Source organism: Acanthochromis polyacanthus, chromosome 11, assembly GCF_021347895.1.
Source record: "Acanthochromis polyacanthus isolate Apoly-LR-REF ecotype Palm Island chromosome 11, KAUST_Apoly_ChrSc, whole genome shotgun sequence".
Lineage (NCBI taxonomy): Eukaryota > Metazoa > Chordata > Actinopteri > Pomacentridae > Acanthochromis > Acanthochromis polyacanthus.
In genome coordinates this window covers 26234317-26256771 of record NC_067123.1, presented here as the reverse complement: position 1 = coordinate 26256771, position 22455 = coordinate 26234317, and the positions used below count along the sequence as shown (strand labels likewise).

The 22455-nt window shown below is 42.0% G+C and overlaps 1 protein-coding gene across 16 annotated transcripts in view; it reads left to right on the top strand.

Moving 5' to 3' along the window:
- adgrb2 (adhesion G protein-coupled receptor B2) overlaps positions 1–19599 on the top strand; it is a 238144-nt gene extending 218545 nt beyond the window's left edge. For 10 of the 16 annotated variants that reach the window (XM_051955144.1, XM_022194367.2, XM_051955143.1 and 7 more), the window contains 4 exons: positions 548–583; positions 2637–2750; positions 13244–13297; positions 16310–19599. In XM_051955144.1, coding sequence (XP_051811104.1) covers positions 548–583; positions 2637–2750; positions 13244–13297; positions 16310–16486 — 381 coding nt within the window. In that variant the 3' untranslated portion in view covers positions 16487–19599. The other 6 variants (XM_051955151.1, XM_051955146.1, XM_051955148.1 and 3 more) reach the window with 6 other exon arrangements.
- Positions 19600–22455: the final 2856 nt, after the last annotated feature.

The following is a 22455-nucleotide window of genomic DNA, read 5'->3' as shown; positions in this document are numbered from 1 at the left end:
AGCCAGATAGGAAGTCAGAGATGGAACGTAATTCAATGCAATGTCAGGGCCAGATGAGTTGGAAATGTCTGCAGCTGTTAAATTGGCAGCTTGTGTGCCACTTGCTATAGCTACAGAGGCACTTAAGATGAGAGCAGTAGGGGCCAAACAAGATTAGATGATGAAAACTATTTCTCATGTTTGTTGCAGCTCCTTTAATCGGAATGTCTCCCACAAACTCTCCCGAAATAGCAAAGAGGGTGATTTATGTCGAGCTTGTAACGATTGTATTTGAGAGTATGTGAGCCGAGAAATTATTATTTCGTTGTAATTTTGGGTTATTCCACTTCACTAATCTCATTATGTTGAAACAGACTGAAAAATCTGCTTTTCGCCTTGACATTTGTAAGAATATCTGTATCTTGTCGGGCAACCAGTACATATTAGCCCTTCTCTTGTTACTGAACAATGGCACTGAGAGATCCACAGAGACATCGGGAAGGTTCAGTAGTGGTCGAGGGGTGGTCATTGATGCTTTCTTCTCTCCCCCTGCCCCCTCCTCTTCCAGAGGAAAAGAGTACGGTACTCTGAGCTGGATTTCGAGGTAAGATCTCGGACCTCATCCCCCTGTCATCAGCCTGTCTCTGCTTTCTTGTGCTTCTGCCAGGACTTGAGTAACGCATAGAGGAGTTAACAAAGCATTGCTAAACCCTCCCCCTCGCACCTGTGTCTCTCCCCTGCACTTAGAACAGTGAACCGTTTTAGACCTATCTTACATAGTATGCTGTTTCTCCAACAATGGCCTCAAAGCTGTCCCTACCTACTGCCTGCCAGCTTATGTGTAAATTAATCATCACACCGTGGAAACAAAAATATCCCACCAACATGTACAATTAAATCAAACAAGGCTGTGAATTCATTGCGGGTCCTGGTTGAAGAAACAGCAAAGTAGAGTGCTTCTTGTGTCTGGATAAATACTAGTAATTCAGTTCTGGGTCGACACGTACAGTATGTGGCCGCAGTTGACTTGCTGGTTATATCTGTTGGAACGAGATGGTTTGGCAGTGTGCGTGAGTATGTTTGTGTCCTGTGAATCTCCAGTCTCAAGCAAATATTCCTAGATCACAGAATGAAATGCATCCTTTTATATGTGCTGCTTTTGCTCCTGAGAACTCCATTTTGATTGCTGTAAAGACTGGACATTCACCTCCCACCGTGGAGGCCCATCATATCTGTCGAGGGTATGAGTGATGACAAGCTACTAACAGTGATTATGGCTGATCGTTTTACTTATCTGGCAAATCCTCTGGAGAGTCGTATGTGGTCGCTGCATGAACAAGGAGACTGGCTCTCCTTGAAATAAACTCTTTTTCTCATCAATTGACTATTGACTTTTGAGAAAGAGCTTGACATAGAAGAACCTTAAACAAGAAAGAGTACACTTCTATGAGTTAGCTAAAGGTAAATCCATTTTCAGCCATGTTTTTTTTCTTTTACTTTAGTTTTTGTTTCCATTGAGTTTGCCCACCCATTCAAACTGTCAGAAGTTAACTTTCTGTGAATATACTGTATACTTAAACAACAACAAGTCTGAAACTTAATTAAGTTATAGTCATTTAGGGGAAATAATACCTTTGTTAAAATTCAAAAGAGCACTCTAGGGATTTAGTAATGCACTTAAAACAGAGGTACTTGCAGGAAACACTTAAAAAAAAGAATAATCAAGATGTCTGCTGCAGAAGAGAAATCTTTTAATTCCCGATTTTTTTTATGGATTAAGCACCAAAAGTCCTGGTTACCACAGTACAACTCAGCAGTGTTTGCTTTGTTGTTGAGTTTTATCACTGAGGGTCATAGTTTATTCAGGTTAGAACTGAAGTACTTGAAAATCTAAAACTGCAAAAAAAAACATATAGCATGGAGATGGTAGCACCTTCTCAGCTGAGCAGAGATAAGAGTGCCCACTCTGAAGTAATTGGAGCCAGTGCAAAGCGCCAGTTCTGGCCAGTAAGTGTGCGGGTGTGAGTGCTGGCATCTCGCCCCTGTGTCACTTTCAACCTCACAAGCTGCTTTGACGATTAGCTACTGCCGAGCAGCTCCAGCACTGCCCATTAGCACAGAGAGACAGCAGTGGCACTGACAAATGCAGTTCGCTGTCAGAGAATTACAGATCTGGATTTAGCCGCCTTGGAGACAGGCATATTCAGAACACAAGTAAGGCAGTTTTTGTCAAACATTCTCACACTAGGGCAAGAGTTAAATTCCAGTCCGTCTGTTTGACGTTTAGTGACTTTGACAAAGCCCTGGCTTAACAGAACCACCAGTTAGCCGGCACCAGTCTGCAACAATGGCATCTTTGTCAGTCATTTTCACCAAATTTTCATTTAAAGGACTGCTCTGTTGCACTCCCAGCTGCCAAATTCTTAAAGACTGAGGAAGTGGATGATGGATGAGCATGAGCCAGCAATCGATCGATTTCTCGGCGTCCCTCTCTAACCCCTTTTCATGGCTGGCATCACTGCAGTCCCTCAAGCCTTTTTACCCATTCCCCTGCCTGCCCCTACCTTGCTTCCCTCGTACTTCCATTCCGTTTGCTTTTTTTTTAGTTTGTTTCTATTTGCTTCATTTTTGCTGTACCTTCCTTTCTTCCCTTCCAGAAAGTGATGCACACTCGCAAAAGACATTCTGAGCTGTACCATGAGCTCAACCACTCGTCCAAGTTCCACACCATAGACAGGTATAGCAGGGACCCAGCCATGTCCACATTCAAGGTAAGATCATTGCCCAGAGGCGGGATGGGAACCCGCTGTACCCATGCACCTCCACTCCCTCCCGCACTTTGTCGCAATCCTTAAATCCCACCCCTTAAAACACTGAAGAATTGTTACTGGAAAAGCACGCTGTGATCAAAGTTGCATTAATATGCTTCACAGAAAGTGGTCAGAATGGGCTAAATATTATCAGCACTGTGGTGGTGTTGTATTTACTTGTAAATGCAGCTTTCAGACAATTATAGCCATAAAAATTCACGGCAAAGCACCCTGTCATTTACAAACATGAGGTACTTTTGAAAGCAGTTGTATTCATTATGGTCGTTCTTTCCAGCCAAATTGCTGCCTTAGAAATGTGAAAACACTGCTTGCTCTAACAAGGGAATTTGAATGCAATATGAATACTTTATATAATTTTCATTGCCATTTGATTCATTCACTGTTGCACTTATTATCGCAACTGGGAAGAATTGCACAATAACTACCTCTTAGATATTTCTTCAGAGGCACATGCTGTTCCATCTTTCATACTGTAAATGACTTTCATACCTTATAAAATTGGCCTGAGCTCCATTCATTTTCACTTGTGGTTAGTGCCTTATTAAAGGCCTATCAAAAAAAATAAAGTTGATCACATGAGCTGTTAGTTGCAAGATAATCAATCATAGCAGGTTAATGGAATCTAAATTCTGCAATTGAAGACCTGTGAAACTATTTGTCATTCTTTCCGAACCCCATAATGAATTGCTGAAAAAACACACACACACACATCTGTCCATAAGTGCTTTGTCTATACCTGTGTCAATCTGGTAAATTGTCTGTATCATTTTCTATGTACCGTATGTGACTTTCTTTCATGTGTGTGGGGAGGGTGTGCGTGTCTGTGGGGTGCTTGGGTGGGCACCTGAGACGCAGCAGCATCTTTGAATCATTAATACGCCATTAGCGGCAGACGAAAGAGTCCCTGCTCGCTCTGCACTGACCTTCAGAGGACCACTTTCATTAAGATTTAAACACGCACGCACACACACTCTCCGCTCATCTGCTGAGCTTTAGTGCGTGGAGCCATGATGAGTTAGCCTACCCCTGATAGGTGTACTTTCCCCTGGCATGGGCAGCATGCTGGTTCACATCTAATTTACACCGCCAGCAGAGGAACAGAGGCTAGTCTGACATCTCTCATATTCCCCATGCTGTGTAGCCACACACAAACCATCCACACACACACACACGCGCACACACACACTCACATGCATACATGCTACCATTTCCCCATGCCAGACCGATGGCCTTTTTCTTCGCTCCTCATTTGCTCAACGTCTTGATCAAGATTTTCAGAAGCGCTGGCCAGCTCCCCCCTTCCTCCATGCCAAGCAAATATTTTATGGAAGAGAAGAAAAATGGCAGGCTGCTTGCAAAGCCACGAGCCATATATTAGAAGACTGTGGTTCCTAATAGTTGTGCCGCGGCATGCTAATGTGCTTCAGAGGGGAGCTCAGGTGTGCTTTGAGATTATGCCCAAATGTAAAAAGAAATGAAAGACCGGCCACAAATAATAGATAGGTTGTATTTAAACTAATTAAGAAAAATTGGAGCGCGTATTTCCTCTGGGTTAGTGACGTCACTTAAGTTATGAAATGAAAGGGCAGCGCAGATATGGCTTACTCATCCAAATCCATTATGGTAAAAGTAAGTAGGCAGTTCACTTAACTGTGAATAATTACATGGATAATGCTATCAGTGTCAGGCCTTTTGACAGGCCCCAGCTTGAGTTCAGCGCTGCTGTTGTCAACATCTCACTTTGAGAGTCACCCCCAGACACGGACATGCTGACTATACAGTAATTATGGAGATGAGAAGGGTGTGTGTGTGTGTGTGTGTGGGTGGGTGGGTGGGTGTGCATGCTCATACACTATCATATTCAAGTGCCTATGTGTGTGGCTGCCTGCCTCTGTGTGTGATTGTGCAAGAGTGTGTCCACATCTTTCTTTTTTGTTTGTGTGCTTATTTTATGTCTGAGATCACTCTGTTGCGTTGCCTGTGTTTAAAGCACATAAACTGTGGAGACAGTTACTGCATGACTAACGATATAATTCCATAACAACTTTAACAACCTCCTTTCCAAGCCATATGACAGACGCTGACAGTGATCGCCACGTATACAGCATGAGTGAATGATTTAATAGCAAACATAACTGCATTTCATTAGGATGATTTCTCACAGATGGACACCCAAAGTACTGCAGAAGTTGAAACTCACACGCTTAGTTGCTAAAGGACAGGCATTGGGAAGTGTCTCACCTGTTTACGATAAAGGGAGCTGATCAGTTCCAGGTAAAACCAGTAGAAGGAAAACCCTCACTCCCATCTATTCATCATCAAACTCATTAACCCTCTCACTTTCACAGGCCTATCTCTCCTTGAAAGTGCCTAAACAGTATCTTAACCAGGAACCCTAAACACCCTGTAACCCTACTAACCATGCCGGCTGGTGTTCGCCCACCACAGGTGCCCCCTCCCCCACCACCGAGGCACAACACAGAGCCGTCGCTAGTGCGCAGAACATCCCTTGTTTACAAAGAAAGTCAACGTAAGACATACTAAACCCAGCATAAATCTCGTGCAGTAGAGCCCCCATTAACTCACGCTAAAGTAGGCTTGAACCGATACGCTACATGTAACAGTAGATGTATCATAGTTTGCCACTGTTTGTTCTGTAGGTGTGTTTTCATGCAGAACCAATGTGCTCAATCATAGTTTAGCAGCTGTAACTTGGTCTGTCAAGCTTTGGATCTGTCCACATGTTTGAGATGTGATGTGTGTCTGTCTATATGCAGTTGTAGGAAGAGTCGTGTGCTGTAGGTAAAGTAGGGATGGTGCCTTTTCTTCTTTCTTTTAAAGCTAAAACTAAACAAACAAAAGTGTAAGGATTGGGATATATTGTGTGTTTATCTATTACAGTATAAGTGGAAACTGTTAACATCTCTAGCATTGCTTGAAGCTAAAAAGCATATCATGAGTTTTTGGGGTAAAATTTGCATTTAAAAAAGATGATGCCATCAGAGTTGAGAGTGATAAAAGCAGTTCTGTTCATTTGGATTAAAGAAAGGTTACATTCCTCCATCTACAACCAATGTTACCCAAGATAGAGTAAAGTTTATACATCTCTTAACCCTCATCATAAAACAGTTTTTTCAGTTGGTGTAAATACAAAAACTCGAATCCTAACACTAGACAATATGGTGCACCCAAACAAGATTTCTAGTGTAATGTGAGAATATTACAGATATTTTTACCATAGTTAGAATACCAGGAACTACACTACATGGAAGCTACATGAAAGATACTGGCTTTTCCCTGGGACATGCAGCTTTAGCTTAATTTTGTGAGGATGATATCACGTGTACTCTTGAAGTGCACATTTAACACCCTAATGCAAGGATTTAAAGAAGGACCGGTTTATAGTCAGTCAAAGACAGCAGTTTAATACAGCTTATGGAACTAGCAATGACTGTGCTTACATGGATTTGAGTATTGTAGTTATGACTGGGTTTCCCAGTTTTACGCTTGTGCATGTAAACCTTATATCCCGATTTCAAAAACCTGGGTAATAGAATAGCTGTGAGGATGTTTTCAGTGTTTGAGTGTGGTTTTTAAATTTTGTCTTCCAGCCATAACAAAAGACAAATTTCTGTTTTTACTTGGAACAGACAATAAAGTTATCTATTCCATTCTATTCATCCACTGCTACCTGGCCCTACATGGTGACAGTAAGAGCCTGACACTGGTCAAAGTGGAGGACTTGTTCAATACTTTCTGTCAGTGTCATCTCCCATTGCTGGAAATAAGGTGGATAAGCCAAATCTGCAGCACTATGTTGGCATTTAATCTTGCACAGCCAGCTATTAGCCAAAGTGACCTCATTTTCTATAGCCACTGTCATGTTAATTTAAGGTTAGACTTAGAGTTAGCAGAATGTCAGATTAAATTGCCTTTTTGTTTTGTAATCATCACAGACACTTGCACAAACAGTACGCCGTAATTGGGACACTAGTGTTTTTCATGCATACATAGAGTTGAATAACCAAATATTGCTGCACTTAAAACCAGGATATGCCTCATAAATGGGATACTGCTATGCATGTAAGCACAATAATTAATATTAGTTTTATTTGTGAGCTAGTTTTAGCTTAAAAATGTGAAAACCTCAGCGGTCTTTTCAGCCGGTAAGATCAACAATTGCTAGGTACAAGTGAAAATCCAGCGAATTGTATCCCTGTTTAAAACAAAGTCCGAAATAAAGTTCATAATAAAGTTAAATCTGCCACTTTTTGCATTGTGTGTGTGTGTGCAATGTGAGAACGCAAAGCTTGACAGGCCCAGTAACTAAGAGTGATGGATCTCGTCAGTGTATATTCTAATATGTGTAATTACAAAAAGACAAATGGTGTCAAACTATAAATTTACTTCATGTAGCTGCTCGCCTGCTACCTGTCAGTGCTGCTTCATCGTGAAGTGACTGTATTTTGATGAACCTTGATAGTATATGGTCCCCTAGTGGTGTGTTTGTGTAACAGTTTGGTGCATCATAGCACAAGCTCCTTCAGCATTCAGGTAATGAATGCTAATTCCCCTTCCTTTGTCAGGCTCCTATGCAAATCCATATAGAAATACACAACCTGGAAGCATTATACCAGGAGAGCTGGATTTGTATGTTGGTCTGATTTAGGACTGGATTTTTCTTCCACGAGGAACAAAACATGGTGGGGATTTTTGTTTGTTTGTTTGTATTGTTGTTGTTTTTGTTTGTGTTGTGACAACCCATACAGTCGCCAAGTCCATTTCAGTGCCTGAAATATGATCTACACACCACCGCCAAGTGGTAAATCAGTTCATAAAGACAATGAGCCATCCAAACCGGTTTATAATCACTTCATAAACCATAATATTCTGTCCATAAACCAGCTCATTGGCACTAAAAAGGGCCAAACACTATGCACTTTTGAATGTGTGCTGAGGAGAGACTCAGAAATATCACAAAGACAGAAAATGGTCAGGAGAGACCTGATCCATTTTACTCTGGAAAGGTAGGATTTCTGTGTTGGCTGTTTTGAGGAGATGAGTGGATATCAGAAAATGTCTCACACACAGAGATATGGACACTTTTTTTTTTTTTAACTCTCACATCTTGTCCAATTTTCTGTGTAAGTGTGGTGGGCTTAAAGTGGTCTTGGGCATTACATGTGTCATCACAGGTAGAATCCACATACTTCAAACTGTTGAATTTTGCTTTTCCTTTTCTTTCTTCCTTGCTTCATCCCACCCACTCATATTCTCACTAGCTCTATGTCACCGGGTAACTGGTAAACCCTATATTTCACATGCATAGCTAGAGGTTGTCGTGTTGTGCTTAATAGACAGAAACGAAGAGGAAAGACGTGACCCGAAAGAGGGGGAGTCCCCATTAACCTCAATGCTGAAAATCACCTTGTCTGTCTGTTCTATCAGGCGCTGAAGATAGCAGAGCTATTCTTGCTGTCTGAAAATAAATTTAAATGCCGCTCTGTGTTATTTATTCTGTTAATATTTCTGAAAAAACATATGCATGACCTTTAAAACCTATCAGCAAAATGTCAAACTGGTAAACTACGGCTAACAAAGGTCAGTTGGAGGCATGATCATATTTATCTCCTGCCTCTTTTAGACATCCATATCCATTTTCAGTGCAGAAAGCAACTAGTTTGCATTCTGAAAACTAAAGAGTTACACAGGTTTCTGTATGTTAATGTTAGGTTCTTTGCTCTTACTTTGCTTTGTTGACCCTGAAACAACAGTTGCCGAGCAGGAATCAAGTGGGCTTTTTGATACATACACATTCATCTGCCCCCATATAAGACAAATATTTGCAGGGTTAACACTTCCACTACACTCCGTTGGAGTGGATAGAAAGTGTTCTTCACATTAATGCTAATGCTGAAAAACAAATTCCAATGCTACTCTGCTTTAAGTATAGTGAATGCTCTGGCAGGGGCCATATGGCCAGCAGATGGATGAGTCCACGCTCGTTGTGTATTCCACAATTGGGGCAGGATACAAATGGAGTCATTGAGGTTACCAAAAGACAGAGCGGATGCAATGTGTACTGAGCACAGTAAGTATTAGCATTAGTGTCGACACTAATGTTGAGATTTAGCGCAGCTCCTTGGCCTCTGTCACTGTTGAGTTAGCCTGTCGTTTTCTATCCTTTCCACAGGGTTCAGGAGGTCACAACACAGATTTGCATGCAGTGCCCAATGATGCAGCGTTGTGCCTCGCTGTGTGTGGGATGAATGGTGGGTGTGTGTGAGAGGGAGAGAGAGAGGGAGAGGGAGAGAGAGGTTGCACTGCATAATGGCTTGGCTGATGTATTTTTTAGCTCTCAAATGGGATATATTTCCATCTTGTCGTCTGCTGTGTTCTTGATTAAATGAAGCGTGGATTGGTTTGCCTCTCCGGATAGACAGCGAAGAGCTGTGTGGAACACGGTGGGAAGGAGAGAAAGACAAAGGCAACAAGTCTACTTTGTTGTGGATTCACTGATGCCGGATCAGAGCAGGAGCGGCGAGCAAATTTTCCATGATGAAAGATGCGCTCGGGATTCTACCTTAATGGCTTGGTGTGAATTACATGATGAAATCCTTGCCTGTTAGGCTACATATGGAAATGTATTTTGATACAGACTGAGGGGATTCTTAATTTGTAAAGCCCATGAAAAGGAGATAGGGTGCTGTCTGAAGGCTCGTGTCTGTTATTGATATTCCAACAATGTTTTGAGGCCACTGTGGGGAAATTTAGCGAAGGTAATGTGTATGCTTTGAGGATGTCTCCTGTAAAATGAAGATGTATAATTTTAAATGACAAAGAGCCGGTTCCTGTTGATTCAGGGAGGGCAATTTGCCTGCGTTTTCTAAACCCGTCGGTCTTGATAGTCAATTTGCTGGCATTAAGCTAAGGGGTTTCAATTTCACATTCCAGCAATAAAGCAAGTCCTCCCCTCTTCTTCCTCTCCATATCTCATTCTCCCCTCTATTCGTCCTCACAGTATGACATTTTCTCTCTTGTTGTCTCCCCTTATTTTCCAATTTCTCCCTCTAAACTCGGCCCGCGGTGGCACGTTTGAGGCATTAATTGAATAATTAATTCCTCTCATTAGCTTGTTTTTAATTATTTCCTTGCCCCCTTCTCCATGCCGAGTATAAACTCATCAGCTGTTTTCATCCCTCCACACAAATTGCCCATGAAAACTGAGGGTTGGTGGAGTGTAGCTTTAGCACACTGGCTCTATCAATGGCTCCTAATGAGGGGACGGACAGTCCAGGCGGAACAAGCCTAACACTGGCTTCGTGCACCAACAGGCACAATACTAATTTAGCTCATTTAGTGTCCTTGGGCCAATTAAAGGGAGGTGAAAAGGTCCGAATCGCTAGCTGGAACTGTTTTTTTCTGTGGGAGCTCCGGCCTTGGATTGCACAGGCCCAGACAACCGCAAAGCGAGCCTGTGTGTCTGATTGCTCGTTTGTTTGCAGTGTGTTGCACTAATGGAATTTATTTACCCTACATTCACCAAATTTGGCTCCTTTGAAGGGCCTTATTATTTGTGACACAGATTCCTTCCCTGCTAAGGGGGTAAGTGGTGCTAAAGACGGCTATGCGCGGTCTATTTTTGAGCCCCTTAATAAGTTATGCCAGTGCTGAATAGGCAATCTTAGTTCTATCATTGCCTTGATGATATAATGAAAGAGATACACAGAAGCCTTGAAATAGGTCAGCTCTGGCTCAGTGATCCAAAGCCCACTGACAGCAATAAAATGACCATCATGTTCTGGCATCCACTCAATCTCCTCCTCTTTCATTTTGTTCATGTATAAATGTAATTTGAGTTTGTTTCATGCCCACCTCACACTCAGTGTATGTCTTTTCTTTGCCTTACTGCTACATTTTATTGATTTCTTTTTTTGTTGTTGTTGTTGTTTGTTTCTTGTTTTACGTCCTTTGTTTGCTGACTGGGCCTGGTGTTGCATGCTTGTTGCCATGTCCCAGTTTGAATGTAGCCAGACAGTCAGCAGAACCATGGGCATCCGAGTCAACAAAGGTAAAGTTAACCCACTTACCCACAACCACCTGTCCTCCCGCATCATCTCCCAAAGACAGCCTGCCACATTGCTCACCCACATCCAAACACGATTTTCCAATTCCACAGTCCAGGTGGGGGTGGGGGTGCTCTGAGTGGCAGAGAGTGGGCCCTCATCCACCAACACTGCAGCCGAGGCTTCTAGAGATGTAGTTTGATGTTTGTGCTGTAGCATCCTTTTTCTAGTCTGTTCTCTCCCACTGAATCAACTGTTCTCGTCCCTTTTCCGTTTGTCACGCTTGCAGCTTTCTAGCGTTTTCTCTCTTGTAGCATACCAGAAACTTTCAGCGCAGGGCAAAAAATTCATATTTAGCTGACTGTCACCCCCTTCATCCAGTGCTAGATAATGTATTTGGGGGTCTTGTGGTGCTTGCAGCAACATGGGCTCAATTTCCCCCTGCTCCATCTGCCAAAGTATAATAGAAAGCACTTCTATGATCCCCATGATGCCTTTTTTAAAAGCAGCAGTGGAGCACTGCAGGTGAGTTTTTCTTTAACTGGTTTCTGTTGCACAGATGTGATATCACTTAATGAAAATCCATATTGTGGGTACAATTGTGACCAGTGATGGCGCAACAACTGTGATTTACGAGGTTAATTACTGAATTATGTTCGGTGCTTTGACTGCTTATAAGGCAGAAATATAAAAGCACTCATTAGGGTGACTGAAACAGACCAGAAAATAAGTCATCATTTCAGCTTTCGCAGATGGCTGTTAATGTTCAAACGATCGCTGAACCTCTTTGGCTTTTTTTGATATGGTATAAAGAAAGTTTTTAGCACATGCTGCATATATTTGAACATAATAGCCCAAAAGAGAAAGAGTAAAAGAGCGTATCATTAGGAAAAGTTGAGCGAAAGAAGCAAGAAATAGTGCTGATTTGAAAATCTCCATTTGCTTTTTAACAGTGGAGATAATGTCATGTCCATATCCCTTCATGGCAGCCCGATGCAAACTGTAAATCTCTCTTATACCAACACCAAGCAAACAAAGTTTGCCTGCCTCTTTGTCTACTCCCAAATACTCTCAGAAAGAATGCAGCTTTTAACAAATAGAAAAATGAAATAAGGACATAAACTTACAATTGGGTGTTTCAAAATACGCCCGCTTGTAATGACCTTAAAAAAAAACACCACAGCACAAGCTCCACTCGATACATTCAATAATAACCACTGCAGGGAATCAATCTGGGGCCAGATCTGAGACAGACTGGGATTTAGACAGCACAAATGATACGAGTCCCCAACCCAAACCCCACAATGACATGAACACACAGACACACGCAGTCTGCCCAGTCAATACAACCACCGAGAGAACTGCAACACCAGACGCTATTGTATTTGTGTTTGCTTTTTCTACTGGTGTTGCTGGACTCATCACCAGCTCCAACTCTGACCCGTCCACTGGGAAACACCTGTTACTTTGGAGCAGCAGTGAAAAAGAAAGAAAGGGAAAAAAGCCCAATCATAGAGAAGCAAGTTACCACAAGCAACGATTTGCTTAAAGAAAAAACACGATGAGGACATTAAAAAAGAATGATGGATAACACTGCAGAGGTGTGGCAGGGGAGGTTCAGTTTATGTGTTTAAGCCAGAGGCGGAACATACAGAGTCAGCAATGTCCACTTTATAGCCCCGCTTTTACTATTTTATGTGTTATGTTAACACATACGGTATAAAATCAATAATGCAGATGGTGTAGATACTGTAGTATTGCCATGCACTAATAATCAGATTAGCTGTCCTTTTTTTTTCCTCAACATTATTTCGAAAACATGAGCTGCAAAGCCTCTAGCACTGCACAGTGGATTTATTGTGAGGACTTGTAGAATCAAGATTGCTTTACACCCACGTGTCTTCCAATTCTTTCATCCCTTTTGTAGTAGTTCTTTCCCATCACTCTGTCCTTGCATTCGCGGTTTCCCCCTCTCAGCTTTGACGGGTCAGGATGTTGAAAATGCAGGGCGTTCCAACGCACTCTGAGCCTGTCTGTATAGCCACACTGACCACTGTCTGCACTGCTTCTCTTCATGTGCACATGTTGTGTGTGAGTGTTATGTATTTTCTTTTATTATTTATTTTTGTTCTGGTGAGGGAAACTGAGAGATGGAGACAGAGTGAGAGAAGGGGTAAGGTTTAAGAACAAAAGCAACAACTGCCCGCTCACCTGATGAAGGTGTGGGAACAGTGGTGTTGTTTCGGGGCAGAGTTGTCAGTGACTGTGATCCTCCCTCCACCCCTCCACCTTTCTCCTCTCTCTCTTCCTGTCTCTCTCTTTCTCTCACCCCCTCCTCGTCCTCTCCCTCCCATTTCATCAACACAGAGGGAAAAGCGATGGAGCATTTCGTCTGCCGGAGGTGAAAAGAACTCGTCGAGTGTAAGTAGAGGGGGTTTCTGGCAAAAGAGAGAGAGAGAGAGAGAGAGGAAAGCGATGAGATGGGGCTTTGGGGCAAGGAGGGAATGGAGGCAGGCAGAGATGGCGAAAGGGAATGGATAGACATGCAGTAGCAGCACAATCGCGTTAGCCTAGTCTCCGAGGGATAAAGTTGGGCTTAACTGCAGCATTACCCACACTCCTGCATTACAAAATGTTCCTTCGCCAGCATTTAGCATGCAAATTGGCTCCCAGATTATGCCTTTTGTATTCATTTTACCAACTGTCAGGCTGTGATGCAGGGAGAATGATAATCAGGCAGATATTGCCCCCTAGCGCTTGGGCAACGATCATCACGCATTGCAAGAGGGAAGGTGAGGGAGGGGAGTAGCACTGTGCTGCTGCAGATCAATGAGTCGTGCGTTTGTGTCAGATGAAGAGATAGACAAGGACTGAGGGTGTGAATAACTCAAAGTGAGATACATGTGAGAATTTTAGGAGGGTTGCTGCAATGAAGCAAAGGGTGCGACTGTAGAAAATGAATGCAGAGAAACTACATAAAGGAAGCTAACGGATCATTCAGTTGAGCTCTGTGCATATGTACAAATAGGCACAACAAAAGTATTAGTAAGGACGTTTAGTATTTTCAGTGAATCTGCTCTTAAGCTACACTGAAAATCCGGTGAATATTCATCTTCTGAATGTTTGTTTCGAATGTGAATATCCACCGCCATGTAGTCAAAAATGATAATCTGCAGCAGCTGGGTTTATTTTGTCCGTGGGAAGCACCACAAGTTGTCCGTCTTGCCGTTTGTTTTTTTTGTCTTTGTGTGGTTTGCTCCACCACGAGTCATCCGGGCTAGCGATCCCTCGTGTCTTTCCCCGCTTGTATCTGTGAAATCATCCTGTGAGATCTCTGTGAGATAACGAGTCCAATTTGAATAATGGCCCTGATCTCATGGATAATACCACCTCTAATTCCACTTTGGGCTCATCCCCAAACATGTATTTTACATGCATGGTGGGCACATCTGCGGACCACATGCAGTGATCACAGAGCTGAGCCATGAAGGTTTCGTGCTTTTATCAGCTAATTTGAAAGGTTACTGATTGGGAGAGGTGGGAGATAAAGAAGGACAGGTGTCACTCCTAGAAGTAAAGACCAGAACTACGATTTTTTTTGATTATTCAAAGATGGAAAGGTGCTTTGAACTACAGGTATGTACTGTGATGCTTTTTTTTTTTTTTTTTTTTTTTTTACTATCTGTGAGGTTAAGAAATATCTGTGAGGGGCTGGCTTCTCTGCGTGTAAGCTTACATTTGCAAAGGTTAGAGGCATAAGATGTAATTCAGCCTCTGTGAGTGCAAATTGTAATGTATCCATCTCCAAATCCGTGCAGTACAGAAAGTAGTGATTAAAGTAATGACTAAGAAGTCCAACATGGAAAGAACCACCAGTAGTCGGAAGACCACACAGGTGGTAAACAGTTCAGTGTAATTATCTAAATCTCTTTGATGGTAAAAGCAGAAGCGAGTGTGCCCTCATGTTGGTAATGATCATCTATTTCACAGGAAACTGTGTGTGCACCGCCACGGTGAGTATAGAAGGTCAAAACTGCAGCAAAAAAAAAAGCCACTAATGGGCCCCAAGACAACCATGAACAGCACGTTTAAAACTGTACTCTGTGCACGTAGGCATAAAATCAACTAGTTGCACTTTGATATTTTGGGAAGTGTGCTCAGTGTGCTGTTTGTTAAATAAAACCGAGCTTCCTGGAGCGTTAGCTGGTGCCCTGCCACAAAAAGAGTCTGACATACAACCTCTAATAAACAAGCGAAGAGTCGTCTGTATATGTCGTTTTTTTTTTTTGTGCAGATTATACAAGCTAGATTTTGTGATATTTGTGAGTTTTACATGGCCTAGTCAATGGACATTTGCTGTTGGAGCCGATGTCTCTGCACTCTGTAAGCTGTTATTCAATAACATTATATTACCCTAAAAGCAATCTAAATGACAGTCCACATGCACACATGCATTTCTTAAAACTAATTTTATTTCATCGTCCTTTTAAAAAATGATCTCAGTCCACATGAAAACCTAAAGGCACAAAGCAGTATCAACAGCATGCCGAAGCACAGACAGTGTTATCTACCTAATCCTAAAGACATGTTTACCAATCAGAAGCCTGAAATTAGGCCATTACTGGTTCTGACAGGTCACCAACAATGCTATGCCAAGGAAGGGCTGAAACAGATGTGTAAATTGATTCTATCTCTGTGGAAGAATAATTGCGCATTAATGTGAAATGTCCTGTTAGCAAAGTTGCACTGGCACTATTTTGGTCATGTTTGCCGTTGCACAAAATCACCCAATGTCAATGAAGGAGATAATGGGCCACACATGCCGGTCTACATGTCAACACTAGAAATGGGATTTCTGAAAATCTTCACCCTGGAAAGGGGTTTTTCCAAAAGCTTCATTTTCATTGACCTAAAATATAGTTTGTACATCAACAAAAAGCCAATATAAGCATAATAAACTTTTAAAAGCACTTTTAAAAGTGCTTGTTTACAATGTGGTCCACTCGGCCACTAATATGCTGGTTTTTCTGAAATGCTAAACTGTTAGGATTCCAAAACAACACAGGTAAAGTTGCAGGTCTGCGTTAAAGGTAAAGATGCAACAGGCAAAATTCAAGAAAGAAGTTGCTTGTCAGTTGTGTCCATATTCTGCTGTAATCCATACTGCAAAACAAATCTGCAGTTAATCAAATTACCACAATGCTTGCTGCACAGGCATTCTAGGGCTTTCGGGGCTGGGACTAAGATAGGCTTTGGAAGCATGAAGTTTAGATAATTTTGCAACAAGACTCCAACCTGATGATTTGAAATGCTGTCTGAGCTTCTGCTACGATGTTCAGTACCTTGCAAATGTGACCCAGCTTGTATAAAAGAAGGATGTGACTTTATTGTGAATCTGCTTTCCTAACAAGGCTGTTTTCCTCTTCTCATCAGGACAAGTCAACCCCGGAGGACCAGAGCTCCTGGGACAGCTTCAAGACCATGACCCCCGAGCTGTCCATTGTGCCTGGAGAGCAGAAGGACCGGATGGAGCTGCACAATAAGAACTGGGACTCCTCCTCAGCTAACACACCCGACTCATCCGAGGGAGATTTCCAGACTGAAGTGTGAAGACACGCAGACACACTCAAGTTGAACACACACACACACATGCACACAGAGATACTGGACTCCTGAAAAGCTATACATAGGTACATGATTTTTTCTGCAAAGGATCTCACGCGCACACACACACACACACACACACACACACACACACACACACACACACACACACACACACACACACACACACACACACACACACACACACACACACACACACACTGCTCCCCGTCTCCTGCAATGTGCTCTGTCGGATCCCATACTGTATTTGTTTACTGCTGCAGTGGACAGACATGGAAAGAAGACTGTTCTACTCTATATTTTCGCAAAGAAGCTATTGAAAAGAAAGAACAGGGGCTTGACACGTCTGTGACTGAAGAGAATTTTTAAATGAACTTTAAAAGAAAAACAAAACTATGAAAAAACTTATTTCTGAGAAAAAAATGTCTTGATTTTATTCTGGAGAAAAAAAAAGAAAATCTCTTTCAATTGTTTGACTTGGGGGAGGGGAGGGAAGGCGGGGAGAGTAAAAGACGAATATTTCTGCACCGTTCAGTTCTTTTTATAGCAAAGGGGAAAAGATCTCACTGAGGTTTCTCACACTGGTAGCCCCCCTAGGCACCTTGCTTTCATTTATTTCCTTTTCCCTTCTAATGGATGACGAAAGCAGTCAGTCACTCAAGTCTTTACTTTACGTTTTTCTTTTCTTTTTCGTCATTTCGAATGGATAGGGGATGAGGGGGCAGGGGCCGAGCTGCTCATATGATATGTGCCATCCTCTCTCTCTGCTGTTTTCAGGCTCCAGTTCAACACTCCTACCCATCCATTCCTCTCACATCCTCGGTGTCACCACGGCGTTCCTTCATTTTGTGTATTTTCTATGGTTTAGTTTTAAAAAAAATGTTCCTCCCCTATGGTTTGAAACTTTTAAAGAAAAAATAATAAGATTGAAAGAAATAACTACCAACTGAGTTGTGTTCTTATGGTCTAACTGTTCAAGAAGAATTGATTCATTTTCAGACTGGTTTTTTTTGCGCTTGTGCTGCTTTTTAAAGTTGTTTTTTTTTTTCCATTTTATTTTTTTCCTTTCCTTTGAGAAATAACTCGTGGAACTTTAAAAAATTACATGGGACACACTGCACATAAACGTGAGTTTGCTTTCTGAGGTAATGTGCATAGCATGTTATCCCCCCATGAGGGACAAAGGAGGATGGTGGTCACCATGCAGATTCTCGCATGTCCGTCGATTGTTTTCTTTCTGTCCTTCTTTCTTACCCCCACTGCTTGGAGGTAAAAGTCTCTGCAGATCGATGCATCTGAATCCATTTCAGCCATCACCAGTCATAGTAATGCCAGAAAAGAGGATATCTCAAATGCCCAAATGGAATCTCCGTGAGCTCCGTTTAGCATTTCTCATTCCTCAGAAATGTGCAGCTTAGAGTGAAGTATTGATCAGTTTGGCAGTAACTTCCTCACTTACTGAGGAAATCTTGTTTCCTGAGGAGGTTTTTCAAGCCAGTCAAAGGCATCACCTGATCCGAGAACGTCAACATGGATTCGCAGATGAGTCCATCAAACATTCCTCTCTTTGTTTATAGTGTATCACATCTCTGCTGCTCATTCTGCCCACCCAGCGTGGTGCTACTAGGAGGCATGAAATCTTAATGCTGGCAGCGAAGCCAGATGTGTAATTCCTTCTTCATTCTTTGTGCTGTGATTGTATACTGCGCTTTTGAGCACAGATGCCAAAAAAAAAAGCCAGCGCGAAATAGAATGGCAGAGAGGGAGCCGCGGAGGTTACAGGGCCATAAGGTGTCAGACTGAAGAGGAGCTGTCGGTGATGGTTCCTGCTTGACATTCCACATCCGTCCTTCAGTCATTACAAGAGGACGACCGGTTTCCTGCTGTTGCTACATCAGCACATCCACACACCGACAGCAAGAAAGTGGCAGGGCGCAGGGATGCATTCGATAGATAGCTCGATAACTTTGCTATGCTCAAAGCAGCTGCCATTAATCTAACAGTCCGGAGAAAGAGAGATGTGAAGCAATTCGAAGAACGCGGAAGGAGATGGTAGCCAAGAACAAAGATATCAAAAAATACATTGCCAGAAAGCTAGAGGCAGGCAGGGATGCAGAAGAAGGGGAGTGCTCAAAACAGTAATTATCCGGGGACGGCGATTTGTCCTGACATTTTCCAATGCAGCCCTCAAACCATCTGTTTAAAGATCCCTAATGTGGTAGTAGAGCAGCACAGCGCAGATGGTGAGACAAGAGTGCAGCCCTTCTAACCTTTCAAGCTAATCAGCTGATAGGCAAACCTACAGCTCGCCCTTTCTCAGAGGAGCGAGATGGGTTTGATCTCAAGTTGCAGAGCTAAGGTCACATTCACCTGACCTTCTGTGAGATTCACTATCTTGGCCTCCTGCAGTGTCCAACAGAGCAACTGCCAGTTCTACAGCAACACACTCAATATAAGTTGCTCCATAGCATTTTCAGTTTTTCATGTATATATGCATACATAGCTGTTGATTTTAGAGAGAAACCTCAAAATTAAATCCACACAAAGCCTTGTTCCCATGGTAAATTATAAACAGGATTTGCAAAAAGAATGATAAAGTGTCCAGGTTTTATTTCAGCACCATATGAGATTTTGTTACTTTCCATTCTTTGCCCACAGCACAGGAACAGTTTTAGAGTCAGTGACGGTAAGTGACAGATTGAGATTGAGATGTTTCATTTTGCATCTTGCAACTTTAAAATTTCCTTAAACTTTGGTTTGATGACTATCAGAGTATGTCAAGTTGTTTTCTTTTCAGTGTTGAAAGCCTGCCAAACTCAACAACCCATAAAGAAATATGAAACACACAAAAGACATTTTGAAACTCCTTGTAGAAGCCAACTCAAAAACCCTCGATGCTCACCTTCACCCTCCACTCTTCAGCCTTTGATGCTTAAGTGTTAACCAACTTCTCCAACCATCCAACATTCCAGTTGATTTATTACTGAAAACCCTCCCTTTCTCCTTCATTTTTGTTCTTTTTATACATAAGATTGTACAAAGTAGTCCTCTAATGTTTTCATAGTGTCTTTTTATATGAAAATAAATTTTCAAATTGATCTCGGTGTCTCATATGTGCATATGCGCTGCTTCAAGGGCATCTGCAGAGGAGTACAACCAGTCTCATCCTTTATTCGCAGCGTGCTCGCAATCCCATGTTTTCATAATATCATTCTGGGTGTCGGGCATGACAAACTCTGTTACCCAGAAGCATTGAAGCTTTACTGTGACCAATCAGAGGCCCACTGGTCCGTCTGAAAATGTGAGAGGTTCTGGGAGTTTGAAGCTGCGTTGCACTGAAATAACCAGCGGGGGATATGTCAAGTCAAAGTGATTATTTCATTAAAAATGTCTCAACCTTGAGCAATGTTTATGCTAATAACAATCCTCTTCCAAAATGGAATTTCCCATAACTGGTTTTGTTATGCAACACAGTGAAAACAGCCGCAGTGGTCGGGCTTTACTAGTCAACTCAGGGATGCTGGAATGAAGGAACAAAAGGGGAAGAGGTGGGGCGACGTAGCACGCATGCCTCAGTCACTCTGCATTTGCCCTCCAAGGGGCTTGTGGGTAATTAAGTTTGGATGAGTCTGCCCATGGAGCTGCCATCAGTCACCCTGGAGAAAGGCCACCAACTGGAACTTTCTCAAGGGAGTGAGAGGGATGAGAAAGAGGCCAGAGGAAGAAAATAAAGAAGACAGCCCCAAGGACGAAATGCATGGTGACAGAGTATAAGCAAGGAAGAGGTTTTCACATTACCTCTGGCAGAGGAGTCACAATGATAAGAGTGCCTCATGGTTATTTTTCCCAAAGGTTTGTGGGTAATTAAGTTATGGTACTGGTGTGTCACTAGTGACCTAAGGAGAGGTCCCGATGACAACAGGGAGACGAAGTGAAGAGTGGACTAACTGTAAGAAATTTGAACTTGACTGCAGCTGTCTCCACCAGGATCCTCCTGTCAGAGCTGCCTTCTGACTGATGTTTACAATAAAGACAGGACACGCTACTGCGTGATCCTGACAGCGCTGAGAGATTAGCCTTTTTCAGAGCTTGGAACAGCAAGTTCTGAAACTTTAATATCGCTGACAAAACAAAAGGGCAATGCAAAGAGTTGTACTTTTGAACCGAGAAACGGGAGCAATGACTTTAGGGTGCCTGTCAAAATCTTGTTTTAGTAACTTTTATGGTGTTTTTATTATGTTCACACAGTACATATTCCGAAATAAACCTGTGATTCTCCATATTCCTTCACACTAGCACAGAAAACTATGTGGTGTGAGTCCAGCATAGAACATACTACTTGTTATATATGCAAATATGGTATTATATAGACGGTATGTATGTCTCAAAACAATTACAATCATTGGTTTATTTGTACTTAAATTAATTATTTGAATTAATATTTATTTACTAATATTGTTTTTGTTTTGCTTTTCTGTAGATTTTCAATAATGTTTTGTTGCTTCATGTCCCCACCCCCTTTTTTTCTTTTTTTTTCTTTTTAATTTGGTCAGTTCTGTGTTTTGTAATTGTTGACACCTGTGGTTGGCAAGTGGCTGATTGTTCATTTGGAGATGCCTATTTTTTGTGCTTTCTGACTCAATTACCTGCTGCAAATTGTAATTGTTCTGAGAGATGCAGACACATATACAGTATATATTGTGATATTTGCAATTACTCTGTGTGGCTGAAGTAGATGTGTCCAATTAGCACAGCATTGGGTGGACATTAACATTTTTTTTAGGCATACTGTTTTCTTCCTGTGCAATGAAACCATCTGTCAGCTCCTTCCTTTGTACTGTACAAATGCTAGATGTGACAGGGTGCAGTGCTGGAAGTGGTGGTAGGTCAATAGTGGTGGTCAATAGTCAATTTTTTTTTCCCACAGGGCCACCCAATGGCCCATTCATTGCCCTCCTTGTCACTCTTTGAGAGTCCATGTGGACTCCCCTGAAAACGTCAATGTGTAGCTCAAAATCAGAAACCATGCAGACGGTCCACACTGCAATCACACCAACTGCTCATGCACCGGGACAGCAACTGATGCAAAAATAAATGTTTGATACAAGAAGGGGCTGTGCAGGAAAATTCTCCCTCATCCACACCTTTATAATTCATCATTGAAACAATTGTAACTGATGTAGTCACTGCTGAACTTTGAAAGTACTTTGACTTGCTTTCCATCAATGGTGCCTGGAAGTTCTAAAATCTTCAGAAATCCTGGCCTCTGTCTGCCCTCTTTGCGCTAGGAATAATCACACATGGTGCTCTTGCACAATCTGAAAGTAACTGTTATATCCTGTAAAAAAAAAAAAAAAGAAGTGTAAAATCACAACCTTTCAGAAACATCCATGGCAACCAAATGCATTTTTCTGTGTTCAATTTGAAGGACAATGTGACCTGTGTAGCAGACTGACAAAAATCTATTCGAGCGTTGTCTGTCATGCAGTGACCATGACTGAGCCTTAGGAGTCAAGGTTGGCTATAATCACGTTTACAGCAACTTGTGATTAAATTGTTTTAATGAACAAAGAAGATAACATCAGTTGTGATAATCATAACATGCTACCCATTCAAGACGCATGAAGTTGTTTGAGGTGGGCAGTAAAAGCAAAAAGAAGGCTGCAACCTCTAACAAGAATGGATGTAAGCTACATCCAGTTTATGATATATGAAGGACATGCTTTACAAATGTTCAACCAGGGCAGGAAATCCTCAAAGAATCAGTGTCACTTTTGTTTGTTTTTTATTTTTGTTTTTTACAAGAATATACAATATGGCATCCTTAATTAATTGTGAAGCTTTCTTAAGCAAGGCGTATCTTAACTAATACATGGTTTCTTTTGACAGAAAACAAGTGAAATCATCTATACAAAGGCAGGTAAAACACACACACACACATGCACAAAACTGAC